General features: G+C 38.8%; 1 protein-coding gene across 1 annotated transcript; it reads right to left on the bottom strand.

Moving 5' to 3' along the window:
* Positions 1–648: 648 nt before the first annotated feature.
* tmem184c (transmembrane protein 184C) lies at positions 649–14,069 on the bottom strand. Its single transcript, XM_017701441.2, has 11 exons — positions 13,804–14,069; positions 12,502–12,663; positions 12,245–12,375; positions 11,356–11,392; positions 10,791–10,996; positions 7,058–7,132; positions 6,396–6,489; positions 5,662–5,774; positions 4,545–4,644; positions 3,849–4,020; positions 649–1,909 (listed from the first exon to the last, which is right to left on the bottom strand). The coding sequence occupies exons 2-11, from the start codon at positions 12,616–12,618 to the stop codon at positions 1,623–1,625; spliced, it is 1,332 nt and encodes a 443-aa protein (XP_017556930.1). The 5' UTR covers positions 12,619–12,663; positions 13,804–14,069; the 3' UTR covers positions 649–1,622.
* Positions 14,070–15,853: the final 1,784 nt, after the last annotated feature.

Here is a 15,853-nt window from a genome sequence, read left to right as displayed (position 1 = left end):
GACATCCCTGCTTATTTCACCAAGACAATGCCAAGCCACATTCTGCACGTGTTACAACAACATGGCTTCGTAGTAAAAGAGTGCGGATACTAGACTGACCTGCCTGCAGTCCAGACCTGTCTCCCATTGAAAATGTGTGGCGCATTATGAAGCACAAAATACAACAACGGAAACCCCGGACTGTTGAGCAACTGAGGTTGTACATCAAGCAACAATGGGAAAGAATTCCACCTAGAAAGCTTCAACAATTAGTGTCCAGAGTTCCCAAACGCTTATTGAGTGTTGTTAAAAGGAAAGGTGATATAATACAGTGGTAAACATGCCCCTGTCCCAACTTCATTGGAACATGTTGCAGGCATCAAATTCAAAATGAGTGAATATTTGCAGAAAACAAAGTTTATCTGTTTCAACATTGAATACACTATAAAGACAAGATATCTAATTGAATATAGGTTGAAAAGGATTTGCAAATCATCGTATTCTGTTTTTATGTTTTACACAACGTCCCAAGTTCACTGGAATTGGGGTTGTAAATCAAGACATTAAATTTATGTAAAATTTATGAAAATCATGAAAGTGTATGCTTTGGTTGATAAACATTACCACAGTATTCCTGCAATAACTTTATAAAAGAATTTAAAATGTCAGTTCAGAAGAGAAAAACAGACATTTTTAATGAACTCCTACATAAAACAGCATAACCCAGTCAGGACCAAAAAACTGATGAAGTGTCAGTCAGGCACACTTTATATCGAAGTGATATCCCATGTTTTCTGCATAAAAAAAGCTATTTCTGGTCTCTTGTAGTCCATCAATGTGTGTTTAGATAAAATAAAAGCTTATATTAGACGGAAATTGACACATCATATACTGGCTGAAACATAGCCCTCAATAAAACATTACTATTCACAATAGAATGAATAAAACAAACTAAAATGCTGGAATATCCTTTTAAAATGTAAGTACCGTCATATGCAAACGTTTGGGTGCTCCTAGTGAAACTGAATGTTGATTTTCTGAGTCAAAAAATTGAACACATCCTTAACATTGATAATGCACACAGTTCCTTCTGAGTCACAGTCAGTTCTCTCAAAAATCTGCAAGCGGTCAGTACCGATTTGGGCCACGTGAAATCATCACTAGAGTCTCAATCGACAGATAAACTGTGACCATAACAATAATGTCATAAGATCATCGAGTGATTAACTAACTAAAAACAAAACAAAAACAACAACTTAAAGTAATTTCTGAACAGAAGGGAATGGCTATGTAGTCTCAATTTGTTGACCATTCACATTCATACAGCTGTCTAGTAGAATCAGGCAGGGGTTATGGAGAAAAATGTATACTGCTGCACTACAACTACAATGTGCTTTGTTTTCTGCCCTGTTTATTTTGGTCAGCAAAAAACTTAAAAGGCATGATAAAACAGATGACCTAGCCTTAATGGTGGCCAACAAAGATCCCAAATATGCCCTAGCTTAAATATTTTTACTGCAAGTAACCAGTGAATATTAGCTGCTGGGGCACAGAGTAATCACACATCTGAAACAGCAGATAACACTCATTCAGGCTCGTGCGAGTTACCTGCATTGGCTTTGGTGGCTTAAGTAAAAGCCTAGCTAAGTGATTGCAGCGTAGTCTGTATGCAGCTGTTTATTAGGTTCACCGGACAGCACACTGGGTGTGATGTCATCCACATCTCCATCCCATGGTGTGGAGCACAGTTCAGCAGGGGCGGAGCGTGAGTGGGGTGTGACTGTACGGCCCAGGCCTTGGTAGCGTCCTGTTGGTGATGGGGGTGTGGACGAAGACTCGAGGGCAGGATCTGAAAGCAGGCCGGTGTGCTCATCCTGCTCTGCTTCCTCACCAAAATAGTTCTTCCTCGGCCGGCCCATAACTGTTCTCCCTGTAAGAGGGTAATGAGACTTTAGTAGACTTCAAAACCATAAAGAAAGGTAATTTTCTCCTGGATATACACTGCTCAAAAAAATAAAGGGAACACTTAAACAACACAATATAACTCCAAGTAAATCAAACTTCTGTGAAATCAAACTGTCCACTTATTAAGCAACACTGATTGACAATCAATTTCACATGCTGTTGTGCAAATGGAATAGATAACAGGTGGAAATTATTGGCAATTAGCAAGACACACTCAATAAAGGAGTGGTTCTGCAGGTGGGGACCCGACGTCCGCAGATGGGGGTTGTGCTCACAGCCCAACACCGTGTAGGACGCTTGGCATTTGTCAGAGAACACCAGGATTGGCAAATTCGCCACTGGCGCCCTGTGCTCTTCACAGATGAAAGCAGGTTCACATTGAGCACATGTGACAGACGTGACAGAGTCTGGAGCCGCCGTGGAGAGCGATCTGCTGCCTGCAACAACATCCTTCAGCATGACCGGTTTGGCAGTGGGTCAGCAATGGTGTGGGGTGGCATTTCTTTGGAGGGCCGCACAGCCCTCCATGTGCTCGCCAGAGGTAGCCTGACTGCCATTAGGTACCGAGATGAGATACTCAGACCCCTTGTGAGACCATATGCTGGTGCGGTTGGCCCTGAGTTCCTCCTAATGCAGGACAATGCTAGACCTCATGTGGCTGGAGTGTGTCAGCAGTTCCTGCAAGATGAAGGCATTGAAGCTTTGGACTGGCCCGCCCGTTCCCCAGACCTGAATCTGATTGAGCGCATCTGGGACATCATGTCTCACTCCATCCACTCCAACGCCACGTTGCACCACAGACTGTCCAGGAGTTGGTGGATGCTTTAGTCCAGGTCTGGGAGGAGATGCCTCAGGAGACCGCCACCTCATCAGGAGCATGCCCAGGCGTTGTAGGGAGGTCATACAGGCACGTGGAGGCCACACACAATACTGAGCCTCATTTTTACTTGTTTTAAGGACATTACATCAAAGTTGGATCAGATTGTAGTGTGTTTTACCACTTTAATTTTGTGTATGACTCCAAATCCAGGCCTCCATTGGTTAATAAATTTGATTTCCATTGATGATTTTTGTGTGATTTTGTTGTCAGCACATTCAACTTTGTACAGAACAAAGTATTCAATGAGAATATTTCATTCATTCAGATCTAGGATGTGTTATTTGAGTGTTCCCTTTATTTTTTTGAGCAATATAGTACTGTTCAAAAGTTTGAAATGAATGGGCCTCGTTCAACCCATATCTTCCTAACTTTTTTCTTAAATATGTTGTTGAGAAAGGTCCTAAAATAAAGTTTACATCAGATTCATGACGTAAGAACATAAATCCAAATAAAACAGTGGTGAACATCAGAATCTTCATGAAAACTGGGGGCTTTAAGACAGAAAATTGCCTAAAAATGACTGTAGCTAAACAAAAAAAAATAAAAAAGGAGCTAAAAAGACAGGATGTTACTCTAAAGCAGCTAAGTTAGCTGTAACCTGGAAGCTAATGTGTGTGACATGAGTAAAATGCTCCAGCTCAAGTGTGCTGGAGGTTATCTGAGTCATAAAAATAATCATTTTCTGTATCAAAAGAAAGTGCCGTGTGTGTAATGTGGAAAGCACACAGTGGTTTGAATATCATTCAGAATGGAAAATGCATGACAAAAGCATATTTACTTAGCATTTCCAGCATTACCAATGGCCATATCACCTTCTAACAAGCCTGCCAACCAATCACAGAACACTTGAACAATTCCTGCTGTAATTGGTACCAGTCAAATGACTGCAAACTTCTAAAGAGCATCAAAAGGTGTAAATGAGCTTTGTTTGGGTTATGCAGTGTATGAACAACTGCAGGCATCTGGCGGCAGAATTCTCACTCTGGTGACACCTCTGGGAAATACCTGAAAACGTCTGACTTACCAACGTTGCGGACTTGCTCAGAGATGTCGGCCCGGATGTCTGAGATATCCCACATAGCCAGGAAAGAGTCGAAGCAGGAGCCTTCCTCAGCTTCCTGGATGTAAGGCTTGTAGGTGAAGCTGTAGTGGTGGGCAATGGCTGCCAGGAACATCTCTACACAGATTATAAAATCCTGCAACGGCAAAGCAACCATAATTACACTTTGAAGAGTAAACCTTTCTCTTTTTTTGCAATTCAATCCTTGCGGAACCCCAGTGAGTGCTATCAAACATGTTTCAGGTATTAATAGATACTGAGTGGTCCAGATTGCTTGGTTAGGTTATGTTGGAGGTTGGAGTACATCAAAAATGTGAACTGTCTAGAGGACCCCAGTAGGTCTGGACGACTAAGACAGTGTCTGGCAACTTCAACAGCCTAAAAGAATCTAACAGTCAGACTCAGATACAGTCACCAATTACCAGAGCTTTTTTGTGAAAAGGACCGTCAGAGTTTGGGATGCAAGGAATGAACAAATGCTATTACAAGATTCACTGTAAAGGATATGGATAGCTTTGGAGAAAATTTCCTTCAAAGATATTTAAGCTGAACGCATTTAACATCAGCAGGTACTGCAAGAAAATTCAACGCCACAGAGTTTTCTGCTTGTTTAAGTGTCTAATGAAAATACTAATTAGTGGAAGAGAAATAAGAGTGCACCTGCAGTCCAGTGGCCACAGCCTCCACGCTGTCCCAGTCCCAGGTATGAGAGTCTGAAATCACTCTGACCTTCACCAATAAGGCAATGACCACAGCCTGCCTGTATGTGGTACATGTGTGTCGAGAATTATAACATACAGTGGTTATGAAGAGTCTATTTACACTCAGCCATTCCATGTAGCTGATTCGATGACTGTATGATCATGAAAAAGCAACCAAGACAACCAACACATTGTTGTAAATATTTGTCTCTTCAAGCCACGCTAGACCTGTGCCAGTAACAGAATCATCTTATTTGAATAACCGTGTGGACAACATCCACATTAACCAGTTAAGCCTGGTTTGGTTTGGGGGCTATGACGATATCTGTTGTGTAAAGAAGCATTACCAGATGCAATCACAGAGACACTACAAAAACAACAAGAACAACTACTACTACTACACAGAGGAACTTCTCCAGAGGCTTGATAGGACTCAGCTCTTATTACTGCTACTTCACCACCATGTCTATTTAAAAAATAAAAAAATAAAAAGCAACACTTTTTCTTCTGGTAATTTTTAAATTCATTTTCTTAAATGAATATTGGAGCAAGCAAGGTGCCCAAGTTGAAGCTTAGGCTTTGTCCAAAAAAAAAAAAAAAAAAAAAAAAAAAAAAATTAATAAAAAATTCCCGCAATATATACTCGTCTTTAATTTGACCATGAAAGTGTAAATGAGTGTTTGCTGTCACTCAGGGCAGTTAACGCTGTAAATCAGATAACTGTCACTGGTCACAGGCCTGACACATACATAATCCGCATCACTACTGTATACACATCTCTTTCACTAACGAAATCATATGCAGCAAAACAAAAGCTGGTGGCCTTTTACCCTGAACGCTTTATGCACACTGGATCACTTTTTCCCTTAAGTTCTGTTTAATTCATTTGCATGTAATGTCAAAAACCAGCACTTTAAATCTGCAACTGGAATGTAGATAAATCTTATCCAGATATGACACATGTGAAATGCAATGAAATGAAATGCTTGAATATGCGTGAGTGCTCTTAGGTCTAATAATGTTATGGTTTGATATTTTTCATGTTTGGTGAAGCATGGCATAGTGAACTGGCTTACCAGAATGACACGAACACAACAAGTTTGACACAGAGGAATTTGCCCACAGGCTTGATAGGACTCAGCTCTTCTCTCAATGCCTTGTAGAACAGCACCAGACAGTACATGGCAAACTGGGGGGAAAAATAAGTGCGCTATATATAAATACATGCTGAATAAAGAAGTGTTAAAAGTTTAGTTAAATCAGCTGTAAGTGCAACTGAGAATAAAACAGGGCATTTACGTCTGCACTAGCTTGTGGTTGGCCTTGAAAAATCCCAGAGATCTCATGTAAGCTTCTGGAAAGCTCCAATAGATAATCATGGAAAGAGTGATCTGGATAAGTCTCAGTTATAAATCTTCCAGGTCCAATGTGCAGGTTCAATATAGCATGCTTGCAACCTCTACAGTCATAAAACATCTAGTACCACTTCACTGACAGCATTAAAAGCCTACCTCTCCAAAGCTTGGTCATATTCATTAACCATTAACCATTATTCATTACACAGCACTGTGCAAAGGTCTTAGGCTGGCGTGGTTTTGCTAGTAAACCCCCTATATAACATAGGAATAAATGTAATTATATATATATATATATATATATATATATGTATATGTATATCTGTGTATGTGTGTGTGTTTGTGTGTGTTTACTTCAGTTACAATTCTAAACAGGATGCATCGGACAACACACTTCTTATCTGTTTAATGTGTTACAGTAATAAGAGTGAAGATTAATAAGGAGAGTAACGTACAAGCTGGGAGAGATTGTTCACAATCACCAGGTAGGTCCAGGCATTTTTGGAACTGAAGTTTCCTTCATCATAGACCCCGCAAAGCTGACAGATTCTAATAGCATTAAAACACAAGCATAAATGAGATATCGTGTACACATTTGCAAATACTTTGAGGTTAAATCCTTGACCTCTTAAACTGCAGGTTTAAGACCATTCAATAACTACTATGAATTACTAACACTAATCTATTAATGCATAAGTTCTGTAGTTATGAGAGATTTGCTAAGTGTAAATAAAACATATCCTCTACAAAGAACAGACTTTTTAATGCATTTTAATGCATAATCACTGTTTATTTGCTTACTTTCATATATTGGAGACAATATATAATAAAACAAAAAATATGGCTTGTGCAAAAGCTGCATTTTATATGTTGTGTCTGCTCTGGAAAAAAAGCCATATTAGGTTTATTCTCTGTAGAGGACATGTTGAAATTCTTGTCAGTTAAATTGGCAAAATTTGTAATATGACCAGGGGAACCCAAACTTTTGCATATGACTGTTTATAAATGTTCACATTGTGCCTAAACTATACATATAACACAACCAGACTGTTGTATGTTCAAGGCCTGAAAAGTATTACTGGACCAGCAGAACCCAGGAGATAAATAGGGCACTTACAAAGCAATGACTGTGGTGACGGGTCTCACTACAGTATACTGCAGAACACCCAGCTTACATCTCAGCAACAGCACCCTGCAAACACAATCATTATTTATGACATAGGAAGCCCAGAGAAATATTAAGACATTATCCTCAATGGCCTGATTAACTTCAGTTAAACACACGGTTAAAAGTCTGCTGAATATTTCACCTTCAAGTACCCAGACAAAGGCAGTTAGCTAGTAGTTAGATTCTGTAAAGCACATATATACAGTATGTTAGTTACCATTTAATAAATTTTGGTCTCAAAACATTACTTCTGATATTGAAAAATAGTCTAGAATATTTTGACCTACACCTACAAATACACTACTGTTCAAAAGTCAGAACCACCCATCATTTATCTAGACAACACAGCCATTAAGTACAAGCTATTCATTTGCCAGGAAATATTTTAGATATAAGACAATTTACTTGCATTAAGAAAGTGGAAAACCAAAGAAAAATAAGTGAAAGGGGTAAAACAAAAAACAAACAAACAAAAAAAAACATGATCTCCAAAACTGAGTTTAAATCAACATAAAACTATATAAAGAAAATAAGCCTCAACAACCGTGCAAAATGTGCAAGACTATTAAAACTGTCAGCACTAGATATACAGTTTTATTCCATGTTCATTTTTGACAGAATGGGGGAAAAAAAAAGCTCCAATTTTGCTTTAGAACCTATAAAAATCCACAGGGGTTTCTGTCCAAAAAGCTCTCACAGAGAAAGGGAAAAAAAAAGAAAAAAAGGGAGAAAAAAAAAGAAGAAATCAAACAAAGAAGCCGCAGATGTTCTCAGTACAATGGCCTGACCACCCCAGAGTCCAGACTTCAACATCTCTGAATGTGTTTGGAATTACTTAGATTGTGAGAAGCAGAAACTGCAACCAACTTATAAGACTGAACTTTGGAGGTGTGGAAAAATAACCCTGCAGATTTTATGGAAAATTAAAGCAAGTCTCCCGAAAAGGAATGAAAGCTGTAATAAAGCTAAATGGTTGGCACAAATTCTGAAAGGTGATATTTATAATATAAAGCAGCCAACAGAGAAGTACAAAACAGAATGAGATGTTATTTCAAAACCCACCAACTCTCTCACGAACAACAAAACAGAACTGATTTTAATCAGTAACAGAAAAACATGTTAAGCATTTCCATTGTTGCCTGAATGAAGCTCATTTAAAACTGGCTGCTGTGGAGCGCCACATGTCCAAAAACCTTCCAGCAGGTTTCCTTACTGTCTACAGGCAACTGAGAAACAAACAAACTGTCTCATCATGTTTCTGAAATTCACACAGCTATAAGGGTTCAGCCAGCGGAATAAACAGACAAGGGAAACAAAAAGAACTTTCCCAGGGCCTTGTTTTAACGCAATGATAATTAAGCAGTGGGAAAATTAGCCCTCAATATGTCCTACCAGTGAGACTGAAGGCAATCCAGGAACTAAAATCTAACACAGCAAAAAAAGCTTCCCTAAGTCTGTCATGCACTGAAACTTGCAATAAAGCCATCATTAATGAGAATCCAGACACCATGAACAATATCTGGACACAGTTTATGTTGTTTATGACACATCTTTATAAACTATCCAGATTGTTCTGCGTTCTAGAATTTAACAGGCCTCAAGACTGATTGTTCTATACTCTGTCGTAGTATCAACTGGAACTACAAGATTAACATCCTATTAAATTCTCTTAAAATAAGAAACATTATTCATTAGTTCCTGTTCTAAAACAATAAGCTGACACTTTCGACGCAGTTTTCTTGTCATTTGTGTCACCTCGTGAAATGAACGTGACCAAGACTGGTCTGGGACATTGGCAATGAAAAAAATCTGTGCAGTTAGCAAGCTGTTGGCGCAGTTAGTTGGCGCACGGTAGCTAACTTGCTATCAACAAACAATAATGCCATATAATTGTGTAATATACTTATATATACACATGGGAATATAGGAGTCATACCAGAAGAATGGTGGTTGGAAACATGGTGGTTGGTTAGTGTCTACACTGTACAGTCTACACTGTAGACTGGGGTTCGATCCCCACCTGGGTAACCACCCTACACACTATACCCTACACCCACCCTACACCCTACACCCTATACCAATAAGAGTCCTTGGGCAAGACTCCTAACACCACCTTGGCCCCCCCTGTGTAAAATGATCAAATTGTAAGTCACTCTGGATAAGAGCGTCAGCCAAATGCAGTAAATGTAAATGTAAACGTAAGAATGAAGATAACTGCCATGGTTTGTGACAGAGAGGTATGTGTGCAGCTGTGGTAAGCCAAGCAGCTAAGCTATAAACAAGCTGGCTAACTTACCTACAATAAATAAAAAACACACAAAACTGATATATTTATATCAGATAATCACATCTATGCACTTATCAGTAACAAAACAGTGTAAATAACTGGCATTGTGGCAGCACTGGGGTGTCTTGTGTGGCTAACGTATCTAAAGCAAACAGTAAAACCACAGAAGTATAGCCTTCTGACAGAGAATGTATCATGCAGTCTCTTTTATGCACTTACTGACAGTCAAAGGGAAAGAAATGGTGAAAGGCTCATGCTTAGGCCCTTAAAATAGCAGTTAAATTAGCATTTCCTCCCTTTTTGAAGGTGCAGTGCTATGAAGAGCCACCCCTTCAGGGGTCAAGGCAGCCAAAGCTACTGGAAGAAGATGCAAACTTGAATGTCAAACTTGTAATGTTGAGTGTAAAGTATGACTGGGCTTTTAGTACAAAGACTGTTAAACCACATTTATTAAATACTGCATTTAACTAGACTCAGTCAACCAAGGCCTTAAACTAGAGTTGAATGTGTCATGTTACATCATGCAGTATTCTGTAACGCAGCATTGTATCCCTCAGCCTCATTGGTTTGACAGAATCTAAAAATATTGTTTATTTATTATTGTTGATCACTGTTCTCTCACAACAACACCCAACATGCACTGCACAAATACACCACCCTACCATTGGGATTCACTGCTGTGTCAACCGTTCCTGACCAGTGATCTATAGGCTAATAAATAGAGCAAAGTTAGCCGTAGTGTAACTCTTACCTAGGCTGTCAAACAAACGTGAAAAACAGCAAATCTTTATCAGCACAAAATAATATCAGACATTTTGTCTGCTTTTAGGCTTTTTTTTTTATTTAGACAGGTATCTTGCTAACTTCAGCTTCGAGCTTGTTGTAATCCACATCTAATGACACAGTTCTGTTGTTTGAGTTTTCCTTTCTCTCCAATGTACAGAGAATTTGAAGATAGTTGCTACAGTTACATGGCAAGAAGAGATCCAGCTTCCTTGCTGAAATTTTTGCTATCTGCATTCCTTCTGCACCAAAGCTGTTTCAGTTTTTCTAAGTTCCTCCCAACTTCAAGATACATTATCAGGAGAATCTTCAAACTGGAAAATCTCGCTCTAAAGGCTACTGTAGCACCACAGTATGATGTACACAACCATGTTTACAACAGATGTAGCAAGTAGTTATAGTTAGCCAGAGCGTTCCTGTAAACTGTGCTCTTTAATTAGCTGTTTCTGTTTAAATTCCTTCATTGCTTTTCATTTAGACTGTTGCTCTTTTTCTTGAACGTCTTGTGCAGAGCCCCAACTTTCGATTATTATTGATTTATTAAACAATGACCATTAATAAAGTTCATGAATCAAAATGCATGTGAAAAGGCCCATGTAAGATGCCACTCACTCTCCCATTGGCCAGGGTGGGCAGCAGCAGAGTGGTGGAAGGTGTTTCTGCTGCTCCTGAACCTCCAGCATCAGCACTAGACTGGGATACTGCTTCCCCAAGTAGTTCAACAGAAAGATCATGAAGTTGTAGATGACATAGGCCTCATAGCACTCCCTGCAAGTGTCTACGTAGATAGCGATGCTGGGGTATTTCAGTGCTATCCACTACAGGGCAGAAGAGAGAAAGGCAGACTGAGCGGCACTGAAAGACTATTGGTCAGGTTAAAGAGATTACTGCGGCTGTTAGGTTCAAAAACAACAAAACATCTGTTAGTGAAGGAAGAGAAGCATGTGACTTCAGTCAAAGCTCAAAGCTCAGAAAGCATGACTGAAGATGCTTCAAGTCATGTGCCTCTGCAACGTTAGGCCTTCAATTACTGACAGGGATGATAAGGATGACAGCAAAGACACACACAAAGCTAAAAAAAGTAAAATGGTAAAAAAGGTAAAATTCCTTGTAATTACATAGAATGACAAATATGACTCTGAGGCAACATTTCAGAGTATTAGAACATGATACTCACACTATCCAAGCTATATATAGGAACCATCCACAATATTCTGAAAAAGGAGAGAGGAAGGAATTGATAGTAGAAACACTGAAATTAGACATTTTTAAAAGCATTAAAATGGGTTTATTGTTTTTTAAAAGGGTTTATTGTTAATATAATACTAGGTTTAGGTGTATCAGAACAGATATTAAAGGGGAAATTCTGCATAGCTCAACCATTAAGATGTAAAGTCATTCAGAGTGGTTTGATGTGAAAATTTCTATTTGGGAAACTTACAGAATCAGAATTGTTCAAAGTGATGGTGAATGGAACCAGACGTCTGAAGAGTTTAACGTCTCTAAAACCTCCCTAAGAGAAATTTATTAGACAAAACTGCTATAAATATGCTGCTTGATGCCTGACATGTTGTTTTACAATAGCTGGAGATTTTGTCTTGACCTAAATTGTGTCTTCTGAAAACCATTTATGGTGGAGAGATAAATTAGTCCCCAAAAAAACATGTACTTCTGTCAACATTATATATAAAAACTCAGAAGACATGTGTGGCTTCACTGGTGATTTTGGAAAGTAGATGGCTGTATCTGTGTTGTAGACATGGCAACTCCTGGTTCCTATCACCACCTCTGCAAGGTAAATCTGAATCGGTAAGTTCGTCTACAATCAATCATTTCAAATCACAGCACTCTGAACGACTTTCTTTATATCTCATTGATTTCAAAAAATCATTGGAATTCCTCTTTAAATATTCCTTTATTGATTGAGATTACCCATTAAAAACTAAATAAAGACCAGGAAATTTTGCATTTCGTTTTACTCACCCAGGTTGTGTAGTTATCCTTTTTATTATTATTAATTATTATTATTATTATTTATTGTTATTATTATTATTACATATTCTTACCTGATAATGGGCTTCTGTAATTCAGGTTGGGTGTAATGGACCAGATGCTGAAGAATTCCCCACAGTGATATTGGTATTGTCATAAAGACAAAAATGCCAGCGATGAACCATGCTTTGTTGTGGGTGCCAACCTGAGCACAAAAAAGTGTGGTCAGTAAAACTCACAGCTCATTGTCAGAGTCAGAGATAAGGCTGGTTAAATGTTGGGCATATTTCCTTGCTGAAAGCAGGCCAATACAGCAAATAAAGAGACTGACCTCTGATTTCTGTAGCTCCCATATACACAGAGGGAGGACCACCAAAAGGAGCAAAATATAGAGGAGAACCACGAGAGGCCGGATCCACCTCCTCCAGTTCCCACATGTACATGGCATCTTCTCCCACAACAATCAGAGCTTCTTCACTTACTGTAAAGGCACCTGAAATCAACAAGGCACCTATTACTGGCCAGTTAGTGACTGTCTCAATCTCTCGAACTGAGAGGTTCGGTCATTATAATAAACCAATAATTTAGAATGTTTCTGTGTGGCAAAATCCTTAATTCTCTTCCAGAAGCATGTGATTTCACTATGTTTTCAGAAAGACAAAACAATCAGGAATCAAGAAAAATGTTTTTAAGTTATGACACCCTATTCTGGATATTTTTATTATTCTGATTGTTACTGTGGAATATTTAGTGTGTCCTGCATCTCTGAATGAAGCAATGTGATGACATATTATCATTATCATGATAAATTACATCACACTCCAGTGTACGGAGTATAGGTTAGCACTGATATTGTCAGTACTTCTAGAAACACTGTATAAATATGACAGCAGTTTTTAAAGTTGTATTAATGCATTTTTGCTTGTTCCACCTCTTTAAACCTCAGCAATTAAACACGAAATGTATTGTACGTCATGAAAATATACTAGGGGACCCAAGCAACTCTCCTTGGTGGACCATGGCTAAGGGCTCCACTACAGGGACCACATTTTGATGTTTAGGACATTCAAACTATTATTCAGCAGTACACTGTCTGGAAAAAGGACACAGCCCTGATAAAATTGTGGTTCCCTATGACACACAACACTGCACAGGTACATTATTCATTCAGCAAGACACAAACAATGTTAAATGTATTCTCAAAGGCACAACAATGGTTCTGAGGGGCAGTTGTATACCTAAAATACCATTTGTCCCGGGGATAAGGTATTTATTTGTACTTTTTCATAATGTAATATTTTAAAACAGAACAATAAACAGGCTGGAGACGAGACAGGCTGTGTGGAGTCAACATAACATAACTCATAACTTAAAAATTGCAAAGGAATGAGGTTAAGTCGTGTTCCCTAACTAAGGGTGAGCTACTGAAGGTGTACTTTGAGGGTAACGATACCACCACAGTGACAGCGTTTTCACCAAGAAAGGTAACCTAGCTACAGTCTTCTCCCAGCGTGTAGCAGCAACACACTCACAATATAGCTGACACTTAGGTGCTAAATTATTCTACTGTTCAGCGTCTAACAGTAATGTCAGGTGAGGGAATAAGTGTAGTAGATAGAGCAGCAGCACTTACATTCGTCTGAGTTTTGTCGGGCTGGGATATCAGCTGATTCACTGTAAACAAATGCAGCCGCCTCCCAAAGCTCTCAAAGAACTGAGTCTGCACCTCCTTGTCTGTTACTGCACACTATGTGCGAGTCCATGATGCTCCGTAAGAGTGTAATTAGTCCGTTTAGTGGTCAGAGAAACAGCAATTTAAACAGCAGCCGAGAGAGAAAACTCGCCCAAACAACGCAGTCGCCCTCTTCTTTCTGGGGCTTTACGGCAAACAAAACACGGCAAGACCGCATTGTTGCCACCTAGCGTCCGGAGTGAAACACACTAGACGATCACCACTGAACTTGACCTGCAAGATAGTTTACAGGGGAACGTGTTTCTGCCCTTCTGACTGTATTGAGTGTTTTTTTTTTTAAAGATTTGAATTGAGCTTTGACACTTATCCCATACAAAAATGTGCTGTATGGCCCACAGGGATTTCAAATACATGATATACATTAGCATATATGAAATTCCCTTATGTCCAACTCATATTAGTCGCCTATATGCCAATTTATTTAAAAATAGTCATATTCAAATATTGGACAACATTCAAGCCATACACCAACAAATACTATCATGTGTCTTTACCACATCCCTGCTGTCAGAAGAAAATCTCCCTTTTTGACGTTTTCCAGTTTTTGACATAATTTGAAAATGCCTGTGGCCCTTTACCTTCTGTGTAAATTTCATGACGAATGGACCAAAGGAAATGACTTGGAAAATTGTCTGGTTCCATTGACTTACATTAAAAGTAAAGTAGGTTTTTTTTCCTTTTCCTGTAAAGTTATCATTTTGGAGATACAAGGTTTTGTTCCGACAACAGCGACATGTTTCTTAATGAAGTGAAAATTAGTATAATAACTACATAACTAAATTCTAAACACATGCACATGCATGAAATTAATGACAGTTTTGATCCCTGACACATTTAAATATTTTAGTATTTAAATGCAAACGGATAACACAGCAGCAACTACACACTTGTATAGCAAGCTCTCAAACAGGTTAGGAATTGAGGAGCTCAACAGCAGTAAAGCATTAGATTGACTATCAGCATAATTGCCAAATGACAGAGAAATCACATGTTGATTTTGAATAGGCTCCACCAGTTTCATGTGAAAGAAACATCACTCTGATCTGGTGGTCACCAACCCTGCTCATGGAGAGCTATCTTCCTGTAGAATTCAGCTCCAGCCCAAATGTAATTCACTTGATCCAACTAATTAACTGGACTGCTGATCTGGATCAGTTGTGTTCAATTAGGGTTGAAAGTGAACTCTTCAGGAGGACAGAGCTCCAGGAGCAGGGCTGACAATCACTGCTCTAGGCTTCCTGAAAGTCCAGCAAAAAAAAAACCAAACAAACAAAAAAAGACAGCAGCTTAATCAATAAGTTGTTAGAATGGAAAAGAGCAACAGCAGCTTTATTCCAGGCCTCGCTACCGAAAAAGTTATATAGAGTGCTATAATGTAGAATGAAGTGCTGTGTTTAATCTACAGCAGCCAGAAAATATTTTATGTGAACCTGGGTTAGCTCTAATAAACTACTACAATCTCATAGAGGTGCTAGCAGAAGTTATAATGGATATATATATATATATTTTTTTTTTCTGTAACACTTGTGGCCTGAAAAGTAACAGTTCATCTCTGATAAATCCCAAATAAAATTTCTGTTCCTGACATATACTGGCAAATAAAGACTCTCTGATCATTTTAAGTACAAGGTTTTTAGAAAGATGAGTCTCTGAGCAAGAAAATGATAATAGCTCAGTGCTTTACTGCTCTCTACCCTGCAGCTGAGAACAAAAAAGGTTTACCTTAAAAAATTAAACACAATGCAGATGACACAGTTTCAACAATATCTACCTAAATACTGAATTCAATTTAGATACACCTTGTATAAAGTTTGTACACTGTGTGCTAAGGAGCTAGAGATAAAGCAGGACCGATCTCAGCTGATGGCCTTAAGATGGCAGTGTGGACTTAGAGTTTACCAGTGTGGACTGAAGCTTCAGCAATGAAATT

The sequence above is a fragment of the Pygocentrus nattereri genome, chromosome 5 (genome assembly GCF_015220715.1).
Source record: "Pygocentrus nattereri isolate fPygNat1 chromosome 5, fPygNat1.pri, whole genome shotgun sequence".
Lineage (NCBI taxonomy): Eukaryota > Metazoa > Chordata > Actinopteri > Characiformes > Serrasalmidae > Pygocentrus > Pygocentrus nattereri.
Note: the sequence above shows the minus strand (reverse complement) of the source record. Positions and strands in the feature narration are given on the sequence as shown.